The 18,088-nt window shown below is 35.1% G+C and overlaps 1 protein-coding gene across 1 annotated transcript in view; it reads left to right on the top strand.

Moving 5' to 3' along the window:
* AP-1gamma (adaptor protein complex 1, gamma subunit) overlaps window positions 1-18,088 on the top strand; it is a 61,866-nt gene that overhangs the window by 42,839 nt on the left and 939 nt on the right. The window contains exons 11-15 of the mRNA XM_089096921.1: window positions 4,721-4,946; window positions 5,500-5,611; window positions 8,003-8,173; window positions 9,463-9,623; window positions 14,123-14,215. Of these exons, the coding sequence (XP_088953047.1) occupies window positions 4,721-4,946; window positions 5,500-5,611; window positions 8,003-8,173; window positions 9,463-9,623; window positions 14,123-14,215 (763 nt within the window). The remainder of the gene's footprint in view (window positions 1-4,720; window positions 4,947-5,499; window positions 5,612-8,002; window positions 8,174-9,462; window positions 9,624-14,122; window positions 14,216-18,088) is intronic.

The raw sequence follows: 18,088 nt of genomic DNA, 5'->3' as shown, positions 1-18,088 counted from the left end.
CAAACATAATTTTTTAATTTGATTTTATAACTCCTGAAGTTGACCTTAAAAGTAAAAGTTAATATTATTCCCAAAAGATTATACCTCTGCTTTTTTTGTGCTTTTGATGAACTTACACTCTTTTTATTTGTTTAAATTGTAAGAACAGAAGTAGATATAGTAGTGTCCCTAAAAATTTCAACTTAATACCCCCAGTCGTTCTCGATATATTGCTGAGATGTCTTATTGGCAACCAGAAAATATGATGCCTTGTGATTTAGTTTAAGGCAGCATTTAGTTTTAAAGCATAATGGTCCAATTGCATAATACCGCTAAAGACATAGTTGCTGGACCATTCTACTATGTTGAACACAATGGCTGTATCAAAATTTTGACTGGATGCGCTTGGAAAATGTATGAGCTTGAGAGAAGGGCTGCTTGCCCTCCAATCTCTTTTTACTCTTCTAAAAGCACCAGAATTTTTAATTTTGAATCAAATTAGCTCCTTTGAAAGTTTCAATGATATTTATGGCTATTATGGAGTGTTACTGCCTATCATATTGCTTATATGCCCTTTAAAAGACCTGCATGCATACAGTTTTTTTTGTTCAATTGAAACTCCTCCTAAACGTTACCTAAAAGTTTCACCTTAAGACCCTTAGAATTTTTGAATTTTGAACTAGCCACATTTTTTGCCTTTACTCTAAGCTTTAGAGTAACTGTAGTGGTAGTATTAAAAGCGTGAACATAGTGCAATGTGGCTAGTTCAAAATTTCCACAATTTACCCTTAAAGGTCAAACTGAATAATATAAGCTGTTCTTCAGATATTGCTTTTTCACCTTTTTGAAAGCAAACATACTCATAGTTTGTTTTGATTTATTTCCACATCCGCCTAAATATTCCTTAAAAGCTTCACCTTAATACCCTTAGCATCCGCAGTAGCAGTAGTTGTAGCAGTATGCGCATAGCACCTTTGGTTTCTTCACCATCCCCTTCAACACACGCTGAAAGTTTCAGCTTACCATCAGCCGCTCCTGAAGCATTTCTGATGCGTCCGCTTGACAACCTGCGTGGGAATAGTGTGTTTTGAATTCCCTACAGTTTCTATATGTCCCGAATTTTTTGCCTTAATACCCTTAGTTTTAGTGACAGCAGTATTAGTAGTAGCATTAGAATCAATAGTAGTAGCCTAAGCTTTAGTGGCAGTAGCAGGAATAGAAGTAGTAATACTAGTAACAGCAGCAGTAGTATGAGTAGATGTAGTCGCATTAGGACGCAAATATTTTCTTTTGGTTAGTTCAATATCTCTCACAACAAGCCCTGTTATTTTCAATTTCATACAGCAAACTGTTCCTAAGATATTGCTGTTACACCCTTTTGACAACCTGCATAAAGACAGCGTGTTGTGATTCAGTTCACCTTCTCCCCTCAAAATTCCTTGAAAATTTCACCTTCATGCCCTTAAGCATAGTTGTAATAGCAGTCACAGTAGTAGTATTGATATTGCTAGTAATAGTATTGAATAGAGGTACTAATATTAGCAACAGTAGTATTAACATATTGCCTATTGGTCTCCGGAGCATCCCTCTCATTAAGTCCTAGAAGTTTCAACTTAATATAATTAGTTATTGCTGTGATATTGCTAATTTTTCCTTTTTATAAACTGTATGCTCATGCAGTTCTTGAAATTTACATCTCAGTGGTCTTAGCCTTACATGTAGTTACAATACAAGTAGTAGTAGCAGTAATAGTAAATGCAGCAGTAACAGTAGTATTAGCAGTAATGTGCACATATTGCCTTTTGATGACATGATGTTCCCTTTAAGCGAAGGGGTATTCTTTCAGATTTGGGTAGACATTAGTTTGAATCAGTTCTGGGCGATTGGTGGTAAAAGAAGCATGGCTAAAATTTGTGGTTTTATTTATAATTTTTTTTTTTTTTTTTTTTTTTTTATATATATTCCACAGGTGAAACTAAGGGATGCCATATATTTCTATGGCAGGCGCGCTCATTTGCAAGGGTCAGGAAATTTAAGTGCCGAAATCTGTATTGGCAAGTGAGTTTTCCTCTGAGGAGCCCTGATGTGAGGTGATCACTTGGGGAATAATATTTTTTGTAGACTTAAGGTGCTTTTGCTTGGTTTTGGATAACGACTTACATTTATAAATGTAGAATTTGCTCGATTTCGGACATGATTTTTTGGCTATTGGATTGGATATACTGTTTTATCCTATGTGATTAGATGGACGAGTAAGGTCTAGACCTTGTTCAAATGCTCATTATCTCAGTTACTAAATTAGGAAGACAGTTCTCTCTTTTTTTTCTTCCTTTTTTTATTATTTAACCAAATAATTACCTGTAACATACTATAATCTGTTACTCCTGTGTTACACCCTTTTGACAATCCATATGCACATTATATGCTTTGATTTAGTTCAACAACTCCCTCGACTTTCTCTTAAAGACTCATCTGAATGCTTTTCGTGTTTTAGGAAAGTAAAGGTCATACATGCATATCTTTCTCAATAACATATACTATATGTGAACAATGAACGAATTACCTAACTTACAGCCCCTGTCCTGAGGACTGTGGGGAGGTTGACATCCCCAATCACGTAATTACTAAACCCTTCAACAATGCTGAACAAAATAACTCTCTTAGAATTTTGATCGGATGTGTTTGACGAATGATAGGCTTAGGGGGGCTGATTGCCCTCCATTCACTTTTGACTCTTAATAAGGGCACTAAAACCTCCGGCTTCCAATCAAACGAGCTCCATCCGAATTAAAGTTTATGCGACAACCTGTTCCATAAAAACCATATATACCCCGGGGCATAACTTGCAACCCTTGCCAATGGGCTCTGGGGGATTGTGTCCACCCTAAATACATTGTTATATGATTTTTAACTATTAGTAATAAAATTATTATCTCACAATTTCAGCTGAATGTGTTTCGGGAAAAGAGGGCGCCAGGGAGGGGGGAGGCTAGTTGATCTCCATCGTGTTTGACTCTTCAAAGGGAACTAGAACTATACATTTCCAATCAAATTTGCCTCTTCTAAAGTTCTACGACCACCCCTTCCATAAAAACCTTATGTGCCCCTGGGGCATAACTTAGGACCCTTACCCCTAGATTGGGGTTCTGTCAACCCCGAAGGCCTTGTTGTCTGATGTTTGGACTATTTTTGAACAAATGGCTGTCTCAAAGTTTCTATCGGATGTATTTGGGGAAAATACGACGTGGGGGCCACTCCCCCGATCACTTTGCCTCTTAAAAAGGGCACTAGAGCATCTGATCTCCAATCCGATGAGCCCACTACGGAGTTTATACGACCACCCTTTCCATAAAAATCTTATTTACCCTTTGGACATACCTTATAACCCTTGCGCTGAATGCTGTGAGGGGGTTCTCATCCTCAAAGACATAATTTCCAGACCTTTCAATTACGATGAACAAAATGGCTATATCAGAATTTTGATTAAATGTGCTTTGGCAATTTATGGGCGTGGGGGGGGGGCTTGTTGCCTTCCAATCACTTTTGACTATTGAAAAAGGCACTAACCCTTTCAATTTCAAATCGAATGAGCCCTTTTCAAAGTTTCTACGACAACAAATAGCCATTTCAAAATTTCTATCAGATTCATTTTGGGAAAATACTACGTGGAGGTGGGGCGGCTTTCCTATGATCACTTTGACTCATAAACCTTATATGCTCTCGGGGCATAACTTACAACTCTTTCCCTAAGGCCTGTGGTGCTTGTCATCCTCAAAGACATAATTTCCTGACCTTTTAACTACGCTGAAAAAAATGGTTGTCTCAAAATTTTGATTGTATGTGTGGGGAAATCATGGGTGTAGGAGGGGGTTGGTTGCCTTCCAATAACTTTTGACTATTAAAAAGGGCACTAGTCCTTTAGATTTCCAATTGAATGAGCCCTATTTGAAGTTTTTACGACAACAAATGACCATCTCAAAATTTCTATCCGATGCATTTCGGGAAAATACGAGGTGTGTGAGTGCCCTTTTTAATCTAAAAAAGGGCACTAGAACTTCTGATTACCAATCCGATTAACCCCCTCTGAAGTTCCTACGACCACCTTTTCTCTAAAAACCTTATACGCCCCTAGGGCATAACTTACAACCCTTGCCCTTTGGGCTGTGGGGGGGGGTTGTCATCCTCAAAAACATAATTTCCGGACCTTTGAACTAAGTTGAACAAAATGGCTATCTCAAAGTTTTGATAGGATATGTTTGGGGAAATGATGGGCGTGGGAGGGGGGTTAGTTGTCCTCCAATTACTTTCGACTATTAATTTCCAATCGAATAAGCCCTTTTGAAGTTTCTACGACAACTTCGATACGAAGTGCCCTGGTCTAAAACTAAAAAAATGTTAAAAAGAAATAAATAATACATTTTGCCCATATCGCTCTTTACTAAAGCAGTGCTATTGCGCTGCCTATGATGAGGGGTTTTGCTTTATTGTCAAATTTGGCTACCCTCTCCAGAAAAAAAAAAACAATTTCCAGCTGTGTCCATGTTTGGAGTGTGGGTTGGAAACAATGACTTTCTCTTTTTTGTGATTTCCCTTGCACTCCTTTTGCTGTTTTCCTCTTCTATTCGTTCTTTTTTGGTTGTTTCTTAAATTTAGTGGACTGAAAATTTCTTTTGTTTTTCTAGTTTTGTTATCTAAGTCGTTTAAATGCTATCTCATTTATTAATCTTTTTTTCTGCTAAAGGCGGATTGAGAAGATCATGCGGCTTTTTTCTGTGAACTTGAATGTTGAACTGCAACAACGTGGTTTGGAGTTTACTCAGTATGTGTCTAAACATTCAAATCTCAAGTCTGCGGTTTTTGAAAAGATGCCTGCTATGGAAACTAGTAAAGCTAATCGACTTGTGGCAAATGGTGAATTAAAACCAACTGAAACAGTTTTACCATCCATAGAGCCGAAAAAAGAATCGGTAAGATTTGTATTTTTCTTTCTTTCTTAAATTTTGGATGTTGTGTTTTCTTTCTTCTTTTGTTCCTTCCCTTCTTTCTTTCCTTCTATCTTCTTCTTTCATTTTGCATTGATTTTATTTTGTTCCTTTGTTGTTCTTACTAGCGACTGTCTTTCCACGCTACCTTTCCATAACTTACAAATAAAGATACTTAGTATCAATAGGGAAAATTTCCTCATATTTCGGCCCAATCTCCAAGGGCTGTCTTCAGCATAACACAAAGCAAAAAGTTACAAAAAAAACTTTCATTAAAATGGGAACCTTTTAAAAGTTTTTAAAAACACTTTTAGTTTTAAAGTTCGTGTTTTAATATAACTCTTTTTTATATATTTTTGCTTGTGTTGTGTTGCTTGTGTATATATTTTTGCTTGTGTTTTGAATCACCTTAGCCAACTGTCATATCTTTCTGTCCCTAAGGCTAAAAAATATTTCTTAGCTTGAGAGATTAATCAGTTCTAATTGCCCAATTTCTACTTATTTCTAATTATAGTTTGTTACTTGTTTTCTTTTTTAGGATTCATTGATGGACTTATTAGGATTATCTGACTCAGCGCCGCCTGCCTTAGAAAAGTTGAATTCTGATAAGAAAGTTCAAGTCTCATCACAACCTTTGATGGATCTATTAGGTAAGACTAGAAGGTATTTTTCTAAGAAATGGAACATTTATTTAAACACTTTTGAAATCGCCACTTTATTGTTCTTCAGCTATTTAGGCATTAGGGGCTTTTTCTTATCACCAGAACCTTCACCGAAGACAAGAACCTTGTTTGGTCAAAAAAAGTAGGTGGTCTATAAGGAGTGGTGATCGTTCTGGTTATCAACTTTTTTTTTTTGAAAAAAAAAGGAAAACTGTGATTTCAATAAATGATCCCTGTTAAGTCAGAGACGCTGATTAGGGGGATGTGGGAGGGGGTTAATTGTCCCCTTTCAATTTAGAAAATTTTTCTTTTGGTAAGAAAACTTGAAAAAAAATCGCCCCTAGATTTTCAAATTGTCTTTCTTGTATCTTCATATAAAATCGAAATAATCGTATGTCCCCTCTCCTGTATTTTCGTGAATTGATGCCCCTAAATGACATATTTGATTGTCATGTGCAGTCCTTATATTTTAAAAAGTTCAGTCTGACGCAAACTTGCATTCAAGAACTCCAGTTCTAGCTCCTTGTTTACGATTTCTTTTCAACAATCCAGTTCCGTGTTTTATCAAGTTAAATTTTTTGGACAGAATTGTCATTTTAGAGGGAGCAAAGGAAATGAGCATGCCATTGAGACGAAAAAAAATCACTCATTAATAAGAAAGTTTAAACCGGAAAAGCCCAAATGCAGTTTTTTTTTTTACAAAGACTCAGCACCATTGTTTGTGGATGTCGGATGAGTGCGATATCTATATTAAAAAATTAAATAATTTAACAAAAATGATTGTAATATGCCTAAGGGACATGGGACAGTTTTGCTTTGATAGGGAAGGGAAGTGGGGCCAAAGCTTCTGACAGTTAAAAAAATCCAACTTCTTAAAAAGTTATAGGAAATTAGGGAATAGGTCGGAAAAACTAGAAATTTTTGAAGGCAAGTTTGCTAAATGATCCTTCCATCCCCCCCTGCGTTTTTACCCCCTCCTCCACCGTATTATTGTGAATTTGATGCCCCTGAATGAAGTATTTGATTGTCATGTGCAGTCCTTCTATTTTAAAAAGTTCAGTCTTTCGAAGAGAGCAAAAGGACAACTCTGGACGCTTTCATTCAGCCATGCAAATCAATAATACACTTCAATTTCCATAATATGAACAACATACCAGACAAGGCTTGGTCGAGGATTTTCATTCTTGATGGGGAAACCTACCATAAGAATGGTATTATTTAGCTATCACTCAATCGATAACTGTATATTTTTATGAAACATTCGTATTATATGTAAAGGGTATTTTTTAACCCGCCCCCCTCCCTTCTAGACTAATACCTTGAAATATTTTTTAAATTTATTTATAAATTTGAAAACAAATAATAATATTAAATAGGAAAGAATGTGTTTATAATGCTGATTCTAAATATATAAATTTTATTAAGTTTAGTATTACTCATCAAAGGCTACGAGCCTGAGAAAATTTAATCGATTTTTTAAAGAGGGGGGAAACGTCCACTACAAGTGAAAGAATTTTAATGAAAATCACACCGTCAGATTCAGCGTATCAGAAAACCCTATTAAATAGGTTTAAAGCTCATATCTGCAAAAATCTGCAACTTTGTATTTTTTGCCATAAGAAAAATATACGAATATAGAAGTTAGTTACGTAACTTAAATTGTAAAGACATCCATTTAGCAAATGAAAAGTAAAATTTTTATGCAAATAAAAGCTGCATTAACTAAAAAACGATCAGAAATTAAATAAAAAAAACAAGTTTTTTAAACTGAAAGTAAGGAGCAACATTAAAACTTAAAACGAACAGAAATTATTTCATATATGAAAGGGGCTGTCACTTCTTCAACACCTCGCTTCTTATGCTAAAGTTCGACTCTGTCAGAAAATTCTATTTTTTAAAACAATAAAAAAATTAGCGTAAAGAGCAGGGCTTCGGAGAGGGGATAGCCGTTTTCACATATGGAATAATTTCTGTTCGTTTTAAGTTTTAATGTCGCTCCTTACTTTCAGTTTAAAAAACTTGTTTTTTTTATTTAATTATTATTAGAATCGGCATAATGTCCTTGGAAGAGAAAACTCGATAAATCACCATGTCTCGTCTTAGTAAAGCCAAAATGATTGTGAAATGATCACCTCCGGCAGGGTCTAATCATTCACTCACTAATCCTCAGCCAATTCCTTGAAATAAGAGATAAAAATTCAAAGAGAGTTATTCCCCCCGGTTTAAAATTACACGGAAATATGTGTAAAGTAAAAAAAAACCTATTCGCGTGGTTAAAAGTTTGTACAGTATTTATTTATTTATTTATTTTGATAATTCAGCATCTTTTTTTTTCTTTTCTTTTTCTTTAAGAAAATTTAGTGTTCTTTTTTCTTGCAGCTGGCTTGGATTTGGAGCCTTCGAAACCTCCTTCTGGCATAGGAACAAATCAATCACTAGATGCACTTCTGAATATTGGCAATGCACCAACTCTAGGAGGTTCAAATCTTTTGAATGGTGGAGATAGTCTTGGACTTGGGCTTCTTGGTCTTTCACAACCAGCTTTGTCAAGTAAGTTTATAGTTATTATAGTAAGTCCACTACAACCAGCATGATGCGTCGTGCTCTATGTACCGCTTCTTGAAGATCACCTGAGTTTATCGTTCTGAATTTCACTCTGGACATTTACATTGAAGATATGTTTGTTTTTGTTTCTTCTATTCTTAATTCCTTATCTATTTAGACATTTTTGTTTAACTTTGTCTGTTAAGGTCATTGTATAATGAAGTTCAGATGAATTTTTCCAACGTGTAAGGAAAATAATTATCTGCATGTAATCAGGCTGGGGTTTAGGCTTGATAAGGCTTTAAGATATGCCAGATAAATTCCTCATAAGTTCAAATATCTTATGTCAATTCCAAATCTGAGTTTTGGGAACATGGAGGGTTGAACTGAAATGTATCTAAGAAGTATAAAAATAGGGAAATAATATACTATAACTTAAAATCATTTTCATTCAGAACTAATTTAGAAAATGCAAACTGGAAAATAAAAACAAAATTTCTTCTAAAAAGTGAAATTTACAAAAGCTTCCGTTTCGTAGCCCTTCAGCCAGGAAGGGCTCAAGGTTGTGCAGTTGTTGTGCAGCTGATATTATTCGTAATTTTGACTTGGTATTCAGGTCTTCTAATTATTTGAGGAAAAGGGCAAGAAAGCGCGTGTCGATGTTCATTTAAAAATTATTAGTTATCATTAAAGTTAACTTTTTATTTAAATTGGAAATTTAAGAATTTTTGCTTCATTTTCTATGGATTCCATTTTTTTGGAGGGGGGTGGAGAAAATCAAGGTAGTAGGGACTGATCTTCTTTTACAAAATTGTTATCCTGTGAAGTGTACTGTTATTTTGAATTGAAAACATAGAAAATTAGTTATTCGTTTTCGGGAGCCCTCTAGAAAGTGGAAGATAATGTGTATTTACGAAAAAGTCTACTGCTATTTTTATGTGCTATTATTCAGACTAGAACTTTATTTGGTGTAATTATTGTTCAAAACTTTAGCTAAGGTTTTTTCTGGATGAGAAGTTTATCGGAAAATTATATCGGTATCGGATATATATATATATATATATATATATATATATATATATATATATATATATATATATATATATATATATATATATATATATATATATATATATATATATATATATATATATATATATATATATATATATATATATATATATATATATATATATATATATATATATATATATATATATATATATATATAAACATCTTATATATGAATTCAACATCACATCAAAGTCAGTTGACTTTTTTCTTTTTGTTTCTAGACATTCCATCTATAACTGCTTACGAAAGAAATGGAGTTCAGTTGGCTTTCAGCTTTAGTAAAGATATTTTATCTCCAGACAACCTTTCCATTACTATGACAATTACAAATACTGGTGGTGGACACATTACAGATATGCTATTCCAAGCTGCAGTACCAAAGGTAAGTTCAAATAGTTCAAGTTGTTGTCAAATTAATAATTCAAGGTGTAGCTTTTTTTTCTTTTCTTTTTTTCAAGAATATAACACTGAGATATAAATTTGATTACTTGAATACACTAAAGTTCGTATCACAAGTCATTCATAGGTGTATCCACACAATACTACTACTACTACTACTGTACTAACTACTCACCGCAGCACCAAGCCGCCTGAGGCCAACACAGCCACGCACTGTCCTCCTCAATCCCAATATATTCAAAGCCTCCCTCTACACCCTCCCAGGAATTTCCCATTTATTTTAAATCTTTCTTTATGACATCCTACCACCCCGACCGCGTACGAACTGCTTTCTGTTTAGCCCTAGACGGTCGACCGAAAAGGAAGATTTTTGGCAACATGTCATCCTTCAACTCCAAAACCTTGCCTTAGCTATTTTAACCTTTCTCTCATTATAGCCCTAGAAAGAGGGACTGAACCACACTTTTCGTACAGCCTACTAGGTAAGCACATTGGATTTTGTATAATCCTTCCAATGAATTGGCGCGTATCTGCAGACAAAACAATTTGTCGCAAAGATCTGTAAGTAAATTGCAACCGATTGTGGTAGTGACAAAAACTAGGTACACAGAAATTTTGACCCAAAACAAGTAAATTTGGTGAAGTTAAAACACACACATCAAAAGTTATTAGCATGAGTAAATTTAGAATAATTTCAGGAACAGAAGGGAAACAGCCTCCCCCCCCCCAAGGTAACATGATATTTATAAAAATTGGACTGTCAAGTTCTGGTGGTCAAAGAATCCCATAACAGGGTTTTCAAGTCCTAACTACGCAAATGCAAAATGTTGTATTTTTTATGTCATGTCATTTTTCATTTAATGTATTTGAATTACTCTTACTCCATGCCTATCTACCTTTGTTCTGTCCTAGGATGGATAGATGATATATTATCTATCAAAAATTGAACTTGGTGGACTGTGATGAAAAAGTTGAGAGGCATGGCTAATTAGAGAAAAACCCAAGACAGAAAAAAACGAGCCAACCCTGTAAAAAAAAATAAAAAAACGAGTTAACACCCATAAAAAAACAACAACAACAACAATTAAGCATGTCCGTTTATTTTTGAATTAAAATCAACTTGGTGAATTGTGGTAAAAAAGTTGAAAGCCATGGCTAATTTGGAGAAGCCAAGGCAGATAGTTTGAATGAGAGGCAAAGCTGGCATAAACCTTTTTTAGAATTGTATAAAAATGATGTCATTTCACTTGTTGATAGATAGGCAAGGTAGGGTAGTTCAAATAGTCTGTCAGTTCTATGATCACTGGAGTCACTGGGAATCACTCTATCATCACTGGAATTGCAATGGGGATAACCGAAATTTTGGGGTTGACTCCTGACGGACTATGTCCACTGAACTTGTATGCAAAATGGGGGACTGAATTCGCTTGGATTCATAGGCGAACAAACGACCTAAGCCTAATAGAACCCGCCTGACTAAAGTCTCAGGCGTGCACCGAGTTTTAGGATTGACTTTCGACCGACAAGTCCATTAGACTTGCATGTGAAAGGGAAGACCTGGGCAGGTGAATTCACTCCCCATTTTGCATACAGGGCTTATGCCAGCTTTACCTGTCTTGGCTTTTACCAATTTTTTTTTGTCACAGTCCACCAATTTGATTTTAATTTAAAAATCAACTTGATGGACTGTGATGAAGCAATTGAGAGCCATCTCCATTGCAATTCCAGTGGGCTTGCCAAGAAGGTAAAGCTCATATAATATGAACAATCTCAGTTTCCCAATAGACTATCTATCAACAAGTGAAATGACATCATTTTTATACAATTCTAAAAAAGGTTTATGCCAGCTTTGCCTCTCATTCAAATTATCTGCCTTGGCTTCTCCAAATTAGCCATGGCTCTCAACTTTTTCATCACAGATCACCAAATTGATTTTAATTCAATAATTGACGGACGTGCTTAATTGTTGTTGTTGTTTTTTTTTTATAGAGGGGTTAACCTGTTTTTTTGTTACAAGATTTAAAAGTAATAGGAGGGCAACCAGCGGGGGCTAATCCGTCTCCGTTTTTTGCTGCCTCCCCCTCACTCCCCCCCCATAACCTCCGAAGGCATTCAATCAAATTTTGAGATAATCATTTTGTTCAAATTAGTCTAAAGGTCCAATAAAAATGCGGCTAGGGATGTCATGACCCCTATATGCCCGGGGGCAAGGGCCGTAAATAATATAAATTGATAAATCTTTCATATTTTTATAATGAAAAAGGAGGGTTTGTGCAATATTCTAGAAACGGCTAAGGGTATTATGTTGAAACTTTCAGGGGATGCTGAACTAAATCACAAGACACAATGTGCATCCAGGGCGTCAAAAGGGCGTATCTACAGTATCCTAGACATGGGTAACGGTATTCAGTTGAAACTTTCAGAAAGTGTTGCAGGTATGTTCAACTAAATCAAAAGACACTATATGTATCTAGTATGTCAAGAGGGCATATCTGAAATATCTCAGGACCGGATACGGGTATTCAGTTGAAACTTTCAGGGAATGTTGAACTAAGTTAAAAAAAAATACTATATGCATCCAGGTTGTAAAAAGGGTGTATTTGCAACATTTCAGATACGGCTTAGGCTATTAAGTTGAAACTCTCAGGAAATATTATGGGGGATGTAGAACTAAATCGAAAAACACTATGTGTAACCATGTTGTCAAAAGACCACATCTGTAATTACTCAGAAATAGCTAAGGGTATTAAATTGAATTTTCATGGAATGTTGAACCTAATCAAAAGGCATTATGTACATCCAGGTTGTAAAAGGGTGTATTTGCAATATCTCAGGAACAGCTAAGGGTATTAAGTTGAAATCTTCAACGATTACTGAGGGGGGGGGGGGTAATGAACCAAATCAAAAACACTATTCACTTCTAGGTTATGAATTTTACGACTAAGGTCGCCACGACCTTAAGAATGACTAAGGGTATTGCGTCGAAACTTCTCAAGATTGGCTAAGTGTATTAAGTTCAAGCTGTCAGGAAATGTTGACGGGGATGTTGAACTAAATAGAAAAAAAAATATATGTACATCCAGGTTGTCAAAAATGTGTGTGTGTGAAATGTCTCAAGAACGCTTAGGGCATTCAGTTCCCTAAAAAACTGTGAGGGAATTTTGTTTGTGGGGGGGGGGGCTAAAATCAATCAAAAGACATTTAGTGTATCCGGGTTGTCAAAATGACCTCTTTCCCGCACCTCACCACGCATGCGCTCATGTCAAAGTCACAAATAAAAGAATTTAAAGAGTCCAAAATAAGAAAGCTGAGCAATGCGTCTCATATAATGTATTACAGGTAATTACTTGGTAAAAAAAAAGAAAAAAAAATTGTCTTCCTAATTTAGCAACTGAGATAAATGAGCACTTGAACAAGGTCTAAACCTTACTCATCCATCCAATCACCTTGGACAAAACAGTATATCCAATTTTATTCAATTTTCATTCATACATAATATTTTGAATACTGGCCAAGGAGAATTATTTCCAGTATGTTTATCAAGAGATCGCTGTTAAATCAAAAGCTTAGTTCAAAAACAGTCCTAAACCTTGATTTCAAAGTGAACTAAATTTAGGAAATAGACATGGTGGATGAAAATTGAATAGGAGACCATATATATGAGACGCATCGCTCAGCTTATGTTAACACCTTTTGGAGGCATGTAAAACCATTACAGGTACCACAAAATAGGGCAGTAAGAATACTTGGAATTTTTTACACCGACCTATAAATTTGAAAATGCATCAGAAACAAAAACGATATTCTTTTTCTAAAATTTGTTAGATTTAAAACATATACGACAAGTAAATATTTCCATTTGGCATCTTCAAATTCAAAATGCTAATAATTATTTCTACGATGAATCTCTGCTGATTTTGCCCCTTCGTTCGGCTTGTCGGCGGTCTGGAATATACTGTATGACTTGTAAGTTCTGAAAGGTCTAGGTTTTCAATTAGGTACCAAGTACCGTTCATTGCAAACAAATATAAGCTGAAGAACAAACCTCTGATTGATCCATCCCAATAATCTCAGCTGGATTTAAAAAAGCAAATATTAACCATTGATGATGAAAATAAAAATAAAAAATATATGATTTCATTTGTGCGTTTTGTTTTGGTATCCCCATGTTGGGGTGGCCTCCCACGTTTTTTCACCCCATTTCTTTGTCATTTCTTAATTTCTTTGTCGCTTATGTTTTTTTTCTTATTTATTTATTTATTTTTTTTTTGTTAACCAAGATAATTTTTGGAGCTCAGTTTTACGTTGGGGCTTAATATTTTTTTTTGTATTTTCAAGTGATTTTAATAAACAGTTAAACCGAATTTCGTTATGAATTTTTAATTTATGTACAAAAAGTACTTGTTTGCCCAGTTGTAAAACTGTTCTTAATATTTTTTTTACTAATGATCTAGTTGTAAAATTACTCGTCTTCTTTTTCAGAGCATCCAGCTTCAAATGTTCCCTCCAACAAGTACGAGCATTCAACCTTTAGACTCTGTGCAACAGGACATTAAAATTACTAATCAATCAAAGGTAAAAAAAAAAGTCTCTTAATGTCTTTGTTAGTTCTTCTTTTCCAATTCTGAATTCTTCTTTTAAATTCTTCTCTAAATGTCTTGGCTTTATTTATAAAATGAGGGAACATTAGTGTTTTCAGTAACAAATAATTTGCAGTTTTTTTCAAATAACATTCCCGTATAATACTTTTAGGTAGTTTTACAACAATTGAATTTCTTAAACAGAAGTTTCCAATACCACTGCCTTCAATACCACCGTGTATTGTTTTCATCAACAAGATATTAGGTATAATAGTAGCAGATACAACCAGATTCAGGAATAGCCTTCTACCAAAGTTGGGTAGAAAGGGCGTATGACGAAATTATTCTACTCTTAGATTATTTAGGTTTTAGTCATAAAACAACGAATGACAAACCTAGGATTTTCCAATAATAGGTTTCTATTTTTTTCAATAATTATTCTCAAAAGTTTCTAATAGCAGTGTTATCGGTTGCAGTAGCTAGGGTTTTTATTAATAGTTTGGGGTATAGCAGAAGTCTTACCTGAACTATAATGAAGTGACTCTCCTAATTTCGCTTTTATTTTTAAGTTTTAACCAGTATTTATTTTTATCAAAGATTTCTTTGAGTGAATTAGATTCCTATATAGGTTACTTTGTCTTCCTTTAGCCTTTTATTTTTCTAAAGAAGGCTATTGATCGCATAGCCAGAATATTAATTTTATTTTTATTTTATTCACTGTCTTCAAGAAATTTTTCATTCCTTATAACCCTTTCCGGCACGAATTATGAAATCGTCAGAAAATTCCACTTTTTTTGCGTTTCCTATGTCCCTGGACTTAGAAACCGACAAATATTGAACTAAAAAAAAATTTATTCCAACTACGAAATGAAATATAAGGTGGTCTCTGGCAGAGACAACTTTGACACATTTGCAGAAAAAACCTATTCTAGTGAAAAGAACTAAAGCAGTTCTTCGTATAGTTCATACACAATGGAACTTTGCAAACTGAACACTGCCATTTTGTGCGATGGGGCTCAATCTTTTTACAATATTGAGCATGTCTTCTTGAAGTACCCTGAACAGATAAGTGTTTTGATTGATCCAATCTCTTCTCTTGAGGAACGTAAGGCTTGAATTTGGGGATAACTTCCAATTTTCTCGATGGCTAACCTCTCTCACCCTTGCACGAATAACTTCAAACGAAAACCTCTAAAGTCCTTCAACGTCATCTTGTTAGCACCTGGCATAGTCGACAACTTGAACAAGACAAAGGCATTGACCATTGTAATGTAGATTAAGTACCACAACAGGCGATACCACCACTTTCTACTTTTCCTGTCTATCTGCATAGAGAGACTTGAACATATCAGCTTTATTCATGCAACCCATACACTTTTGGTACTTCAACGTCATCTTGTTAGCACCTGGCATAGTCGACAACTTGAACAAGACAAAGGCATTGACCATTGTAATGTAGATTAAGTACCACAACAGGCGATACCACCACTTTCTACTTTTCCTGTCTATCGCATAGAGAGACTTGAACATATCAGCTTTATTCATGCAACCCATACACTTTTGGTACTTCAACGTCATCTTGTTAGCACCTGGCATAGTCGACAACTTGAACAAGACAAAGGCATTGACCATTGTAATGTAGATTAAGTACCACAACAGGCGATACCACCACTTTCTACTTTTCCTGTCTATCGCATAGAGAGACTTGAACATATCAGCTTTATTCATGCAACCCATACACTTTTGGTACTTGAAGACCAAGTTCGGGCATGTAATTTGAGTAACAGATCCATCTTTGTCTTTCCTACTGATCTGTGTTACTTCTCCTTTATGAATCGTCGACTGAAGTTGCATGCATCGTTCGTCCTTCCAGCGTACACAGTGGATTCCATCTGACCTCACAGCGTAGTCCGAATCGCTTGTCTCAGCTCTTTTTCGGCTTTGAGTTTGGGTAGACCTTTACGGTTGGCACGAACTGTACCACAACAGTAGAGATCGTTGTTCTTAATTTTTTCTATGAGGTTTACTGAACTTGTCAAAATAAATGTGATATTTTTTGTCTTCTAATCCCGTCGTAAGATCTAGAACTACTCGTTCTTCAAGTCCAAACTTGGTAGTGTCAGCTGGACTCGATAAAGAGCTCAACATATGTGACTTCAAATGTCTCACTCCACTTCTTCACTATGACTCGAAGGGGAAGATTATTTTTGTCGTTACTTGATTCTGGCTTGTCATTTGCTTCTGTTACTCTGTCCACTTGATTAGCGGTTTTGTCGTCACTTGATGATAGCTCTCCAGCCAGTAAGTTGCTCAGTGATTCAGCATTTAAACTGGAAGTTTCGGCAGCCAATCATCAGCATCATCCTCTAATAACATGTCAAGTTCGGATTCTGGATCGGAAGGTGTGTCATCAAATAACTTTGAGATATCCTGTGTCCGCAAAGGACGGCCTGTAATAACAATTTAGCTGAAAACGAGCAAATTTAATTTGAGATTTTTGATGCTAGACCCAGTTTTTTGTAAATTGCTTGAATTCAATTTTTTTTTTGTTGAGCTGGCGAAGTGGTCTCAAGCTCAAACCACTCCAAAAATAACCAGAAACAACCTTTTAGCATATGTTGCAAGGTGGTCATCGGGGATGGCCACCCTCTCTGGTCCAATATCTTCTTATTGTGCTTATATCTAAACTGTGATGCTACTAACTCGTACTCTACTACACAAGAAACAAATTGGAAGGAAAACAATATTAAAGATATAATAATTACCAAGTATTTTGAAACTTCTTACTTTTTCTTAAAAAACAGCACCGAGTCCCATCGAAATACTGAGCTGTAACTCACTAGATGTCAATTAGGCTGCCCATAACATTTCGCCCCTCAGATAGTGTTGCTTGGCATATGCTAGACCAATGATTTCTCATTTTAACCACCTATGGTTTATGGGAAAAAAAATATGAAAAGATGGTTTCACTGATGAACCACTGCGTCGGAAAGGGATAACTTGTTGTTCTTCGTATTATGTAGCAATTGCGGGTATAATCAGTTTCAGAATTAGCTTTCCACCTAATTCTCTGTCGGTGATATGGTTCGAATAAATCGAACACGCAATATTTTTGAAATGGGAATTACTTTGGTCCATTGAGCTTTTTAAAGTGTCAAAAGTCCTAGAGACTAAGCATGTGAAGTATCGTCAACGAGATGCCAAAGATGATGTGATTGGGGGGATTATATGACTATAAATTGCAATAAGTAAAGACAGTGGCTTTTATCAAATTCAAAAAGTTTTAGATTTTAGCCAGTATTTATTTTTATCAACGATTTTTTAGATCATGGTAAATGGAAATTCTATGCTCAGATCACCTCATGCAACCTAAGAATTATAATAGAATCCGATGTTTTAATTCTTAAAAAAATTTCAAATATTCGTAATATTACCAATAATAAAACTTTCGTGACAAAAAAACGAAAAGGAATAAATGGTAAAAACCTAATGTGTATCTTAGCATATTTTACTGTCTTAAGAAATTTTTGGAATCATATTAGCGTTAATATTTTACCATCGTAAGGAAAATTTACAGAGTAAAAAAAAAGAGCGGCAAAGCGCGACTGAAAAGACCACTTTTAGGAAGCGCTATCCAATCTATCCCAATCACTTCACAGCTTCAATCTTTACTCCCTTCCATGAAGTTCCTTTTTCCTCCCAATCATTTCTTCAGTTCATGGATTGAAAAAAAATATCATCAGCTTTTCAGCTTATTCATCAAACGGTAAATATTTTATTAGATGGCAGTTTGACTGTATTGAATTGCATTTTAAAACATTCGTTAAAGTCAAGGAAACACCAAACCATCTTCGGCGGTTTTTTTTTC

Source organism: Artemia sp. Qi Xiang Cuo, chromosome 11, assembly GCF_049724085.1.
Source record: "Artemia sp. Qi Xiang Cuo chromosome 11, ASM4972408v1, whole genome shotgun sequence".
Lineage (NCBI taxonomy): Eukaryota > Metazoa > Arthropoda > Branchiopoda > Anostraca > Artemiidae > Artemia > Artemia sp. Qi Xiang Cuo.
The sequence above is the reverse complement of the archived record's forward strand: the minus strand, read 5'-3'. Positions and strand labels throughout refer to the sequence as shown.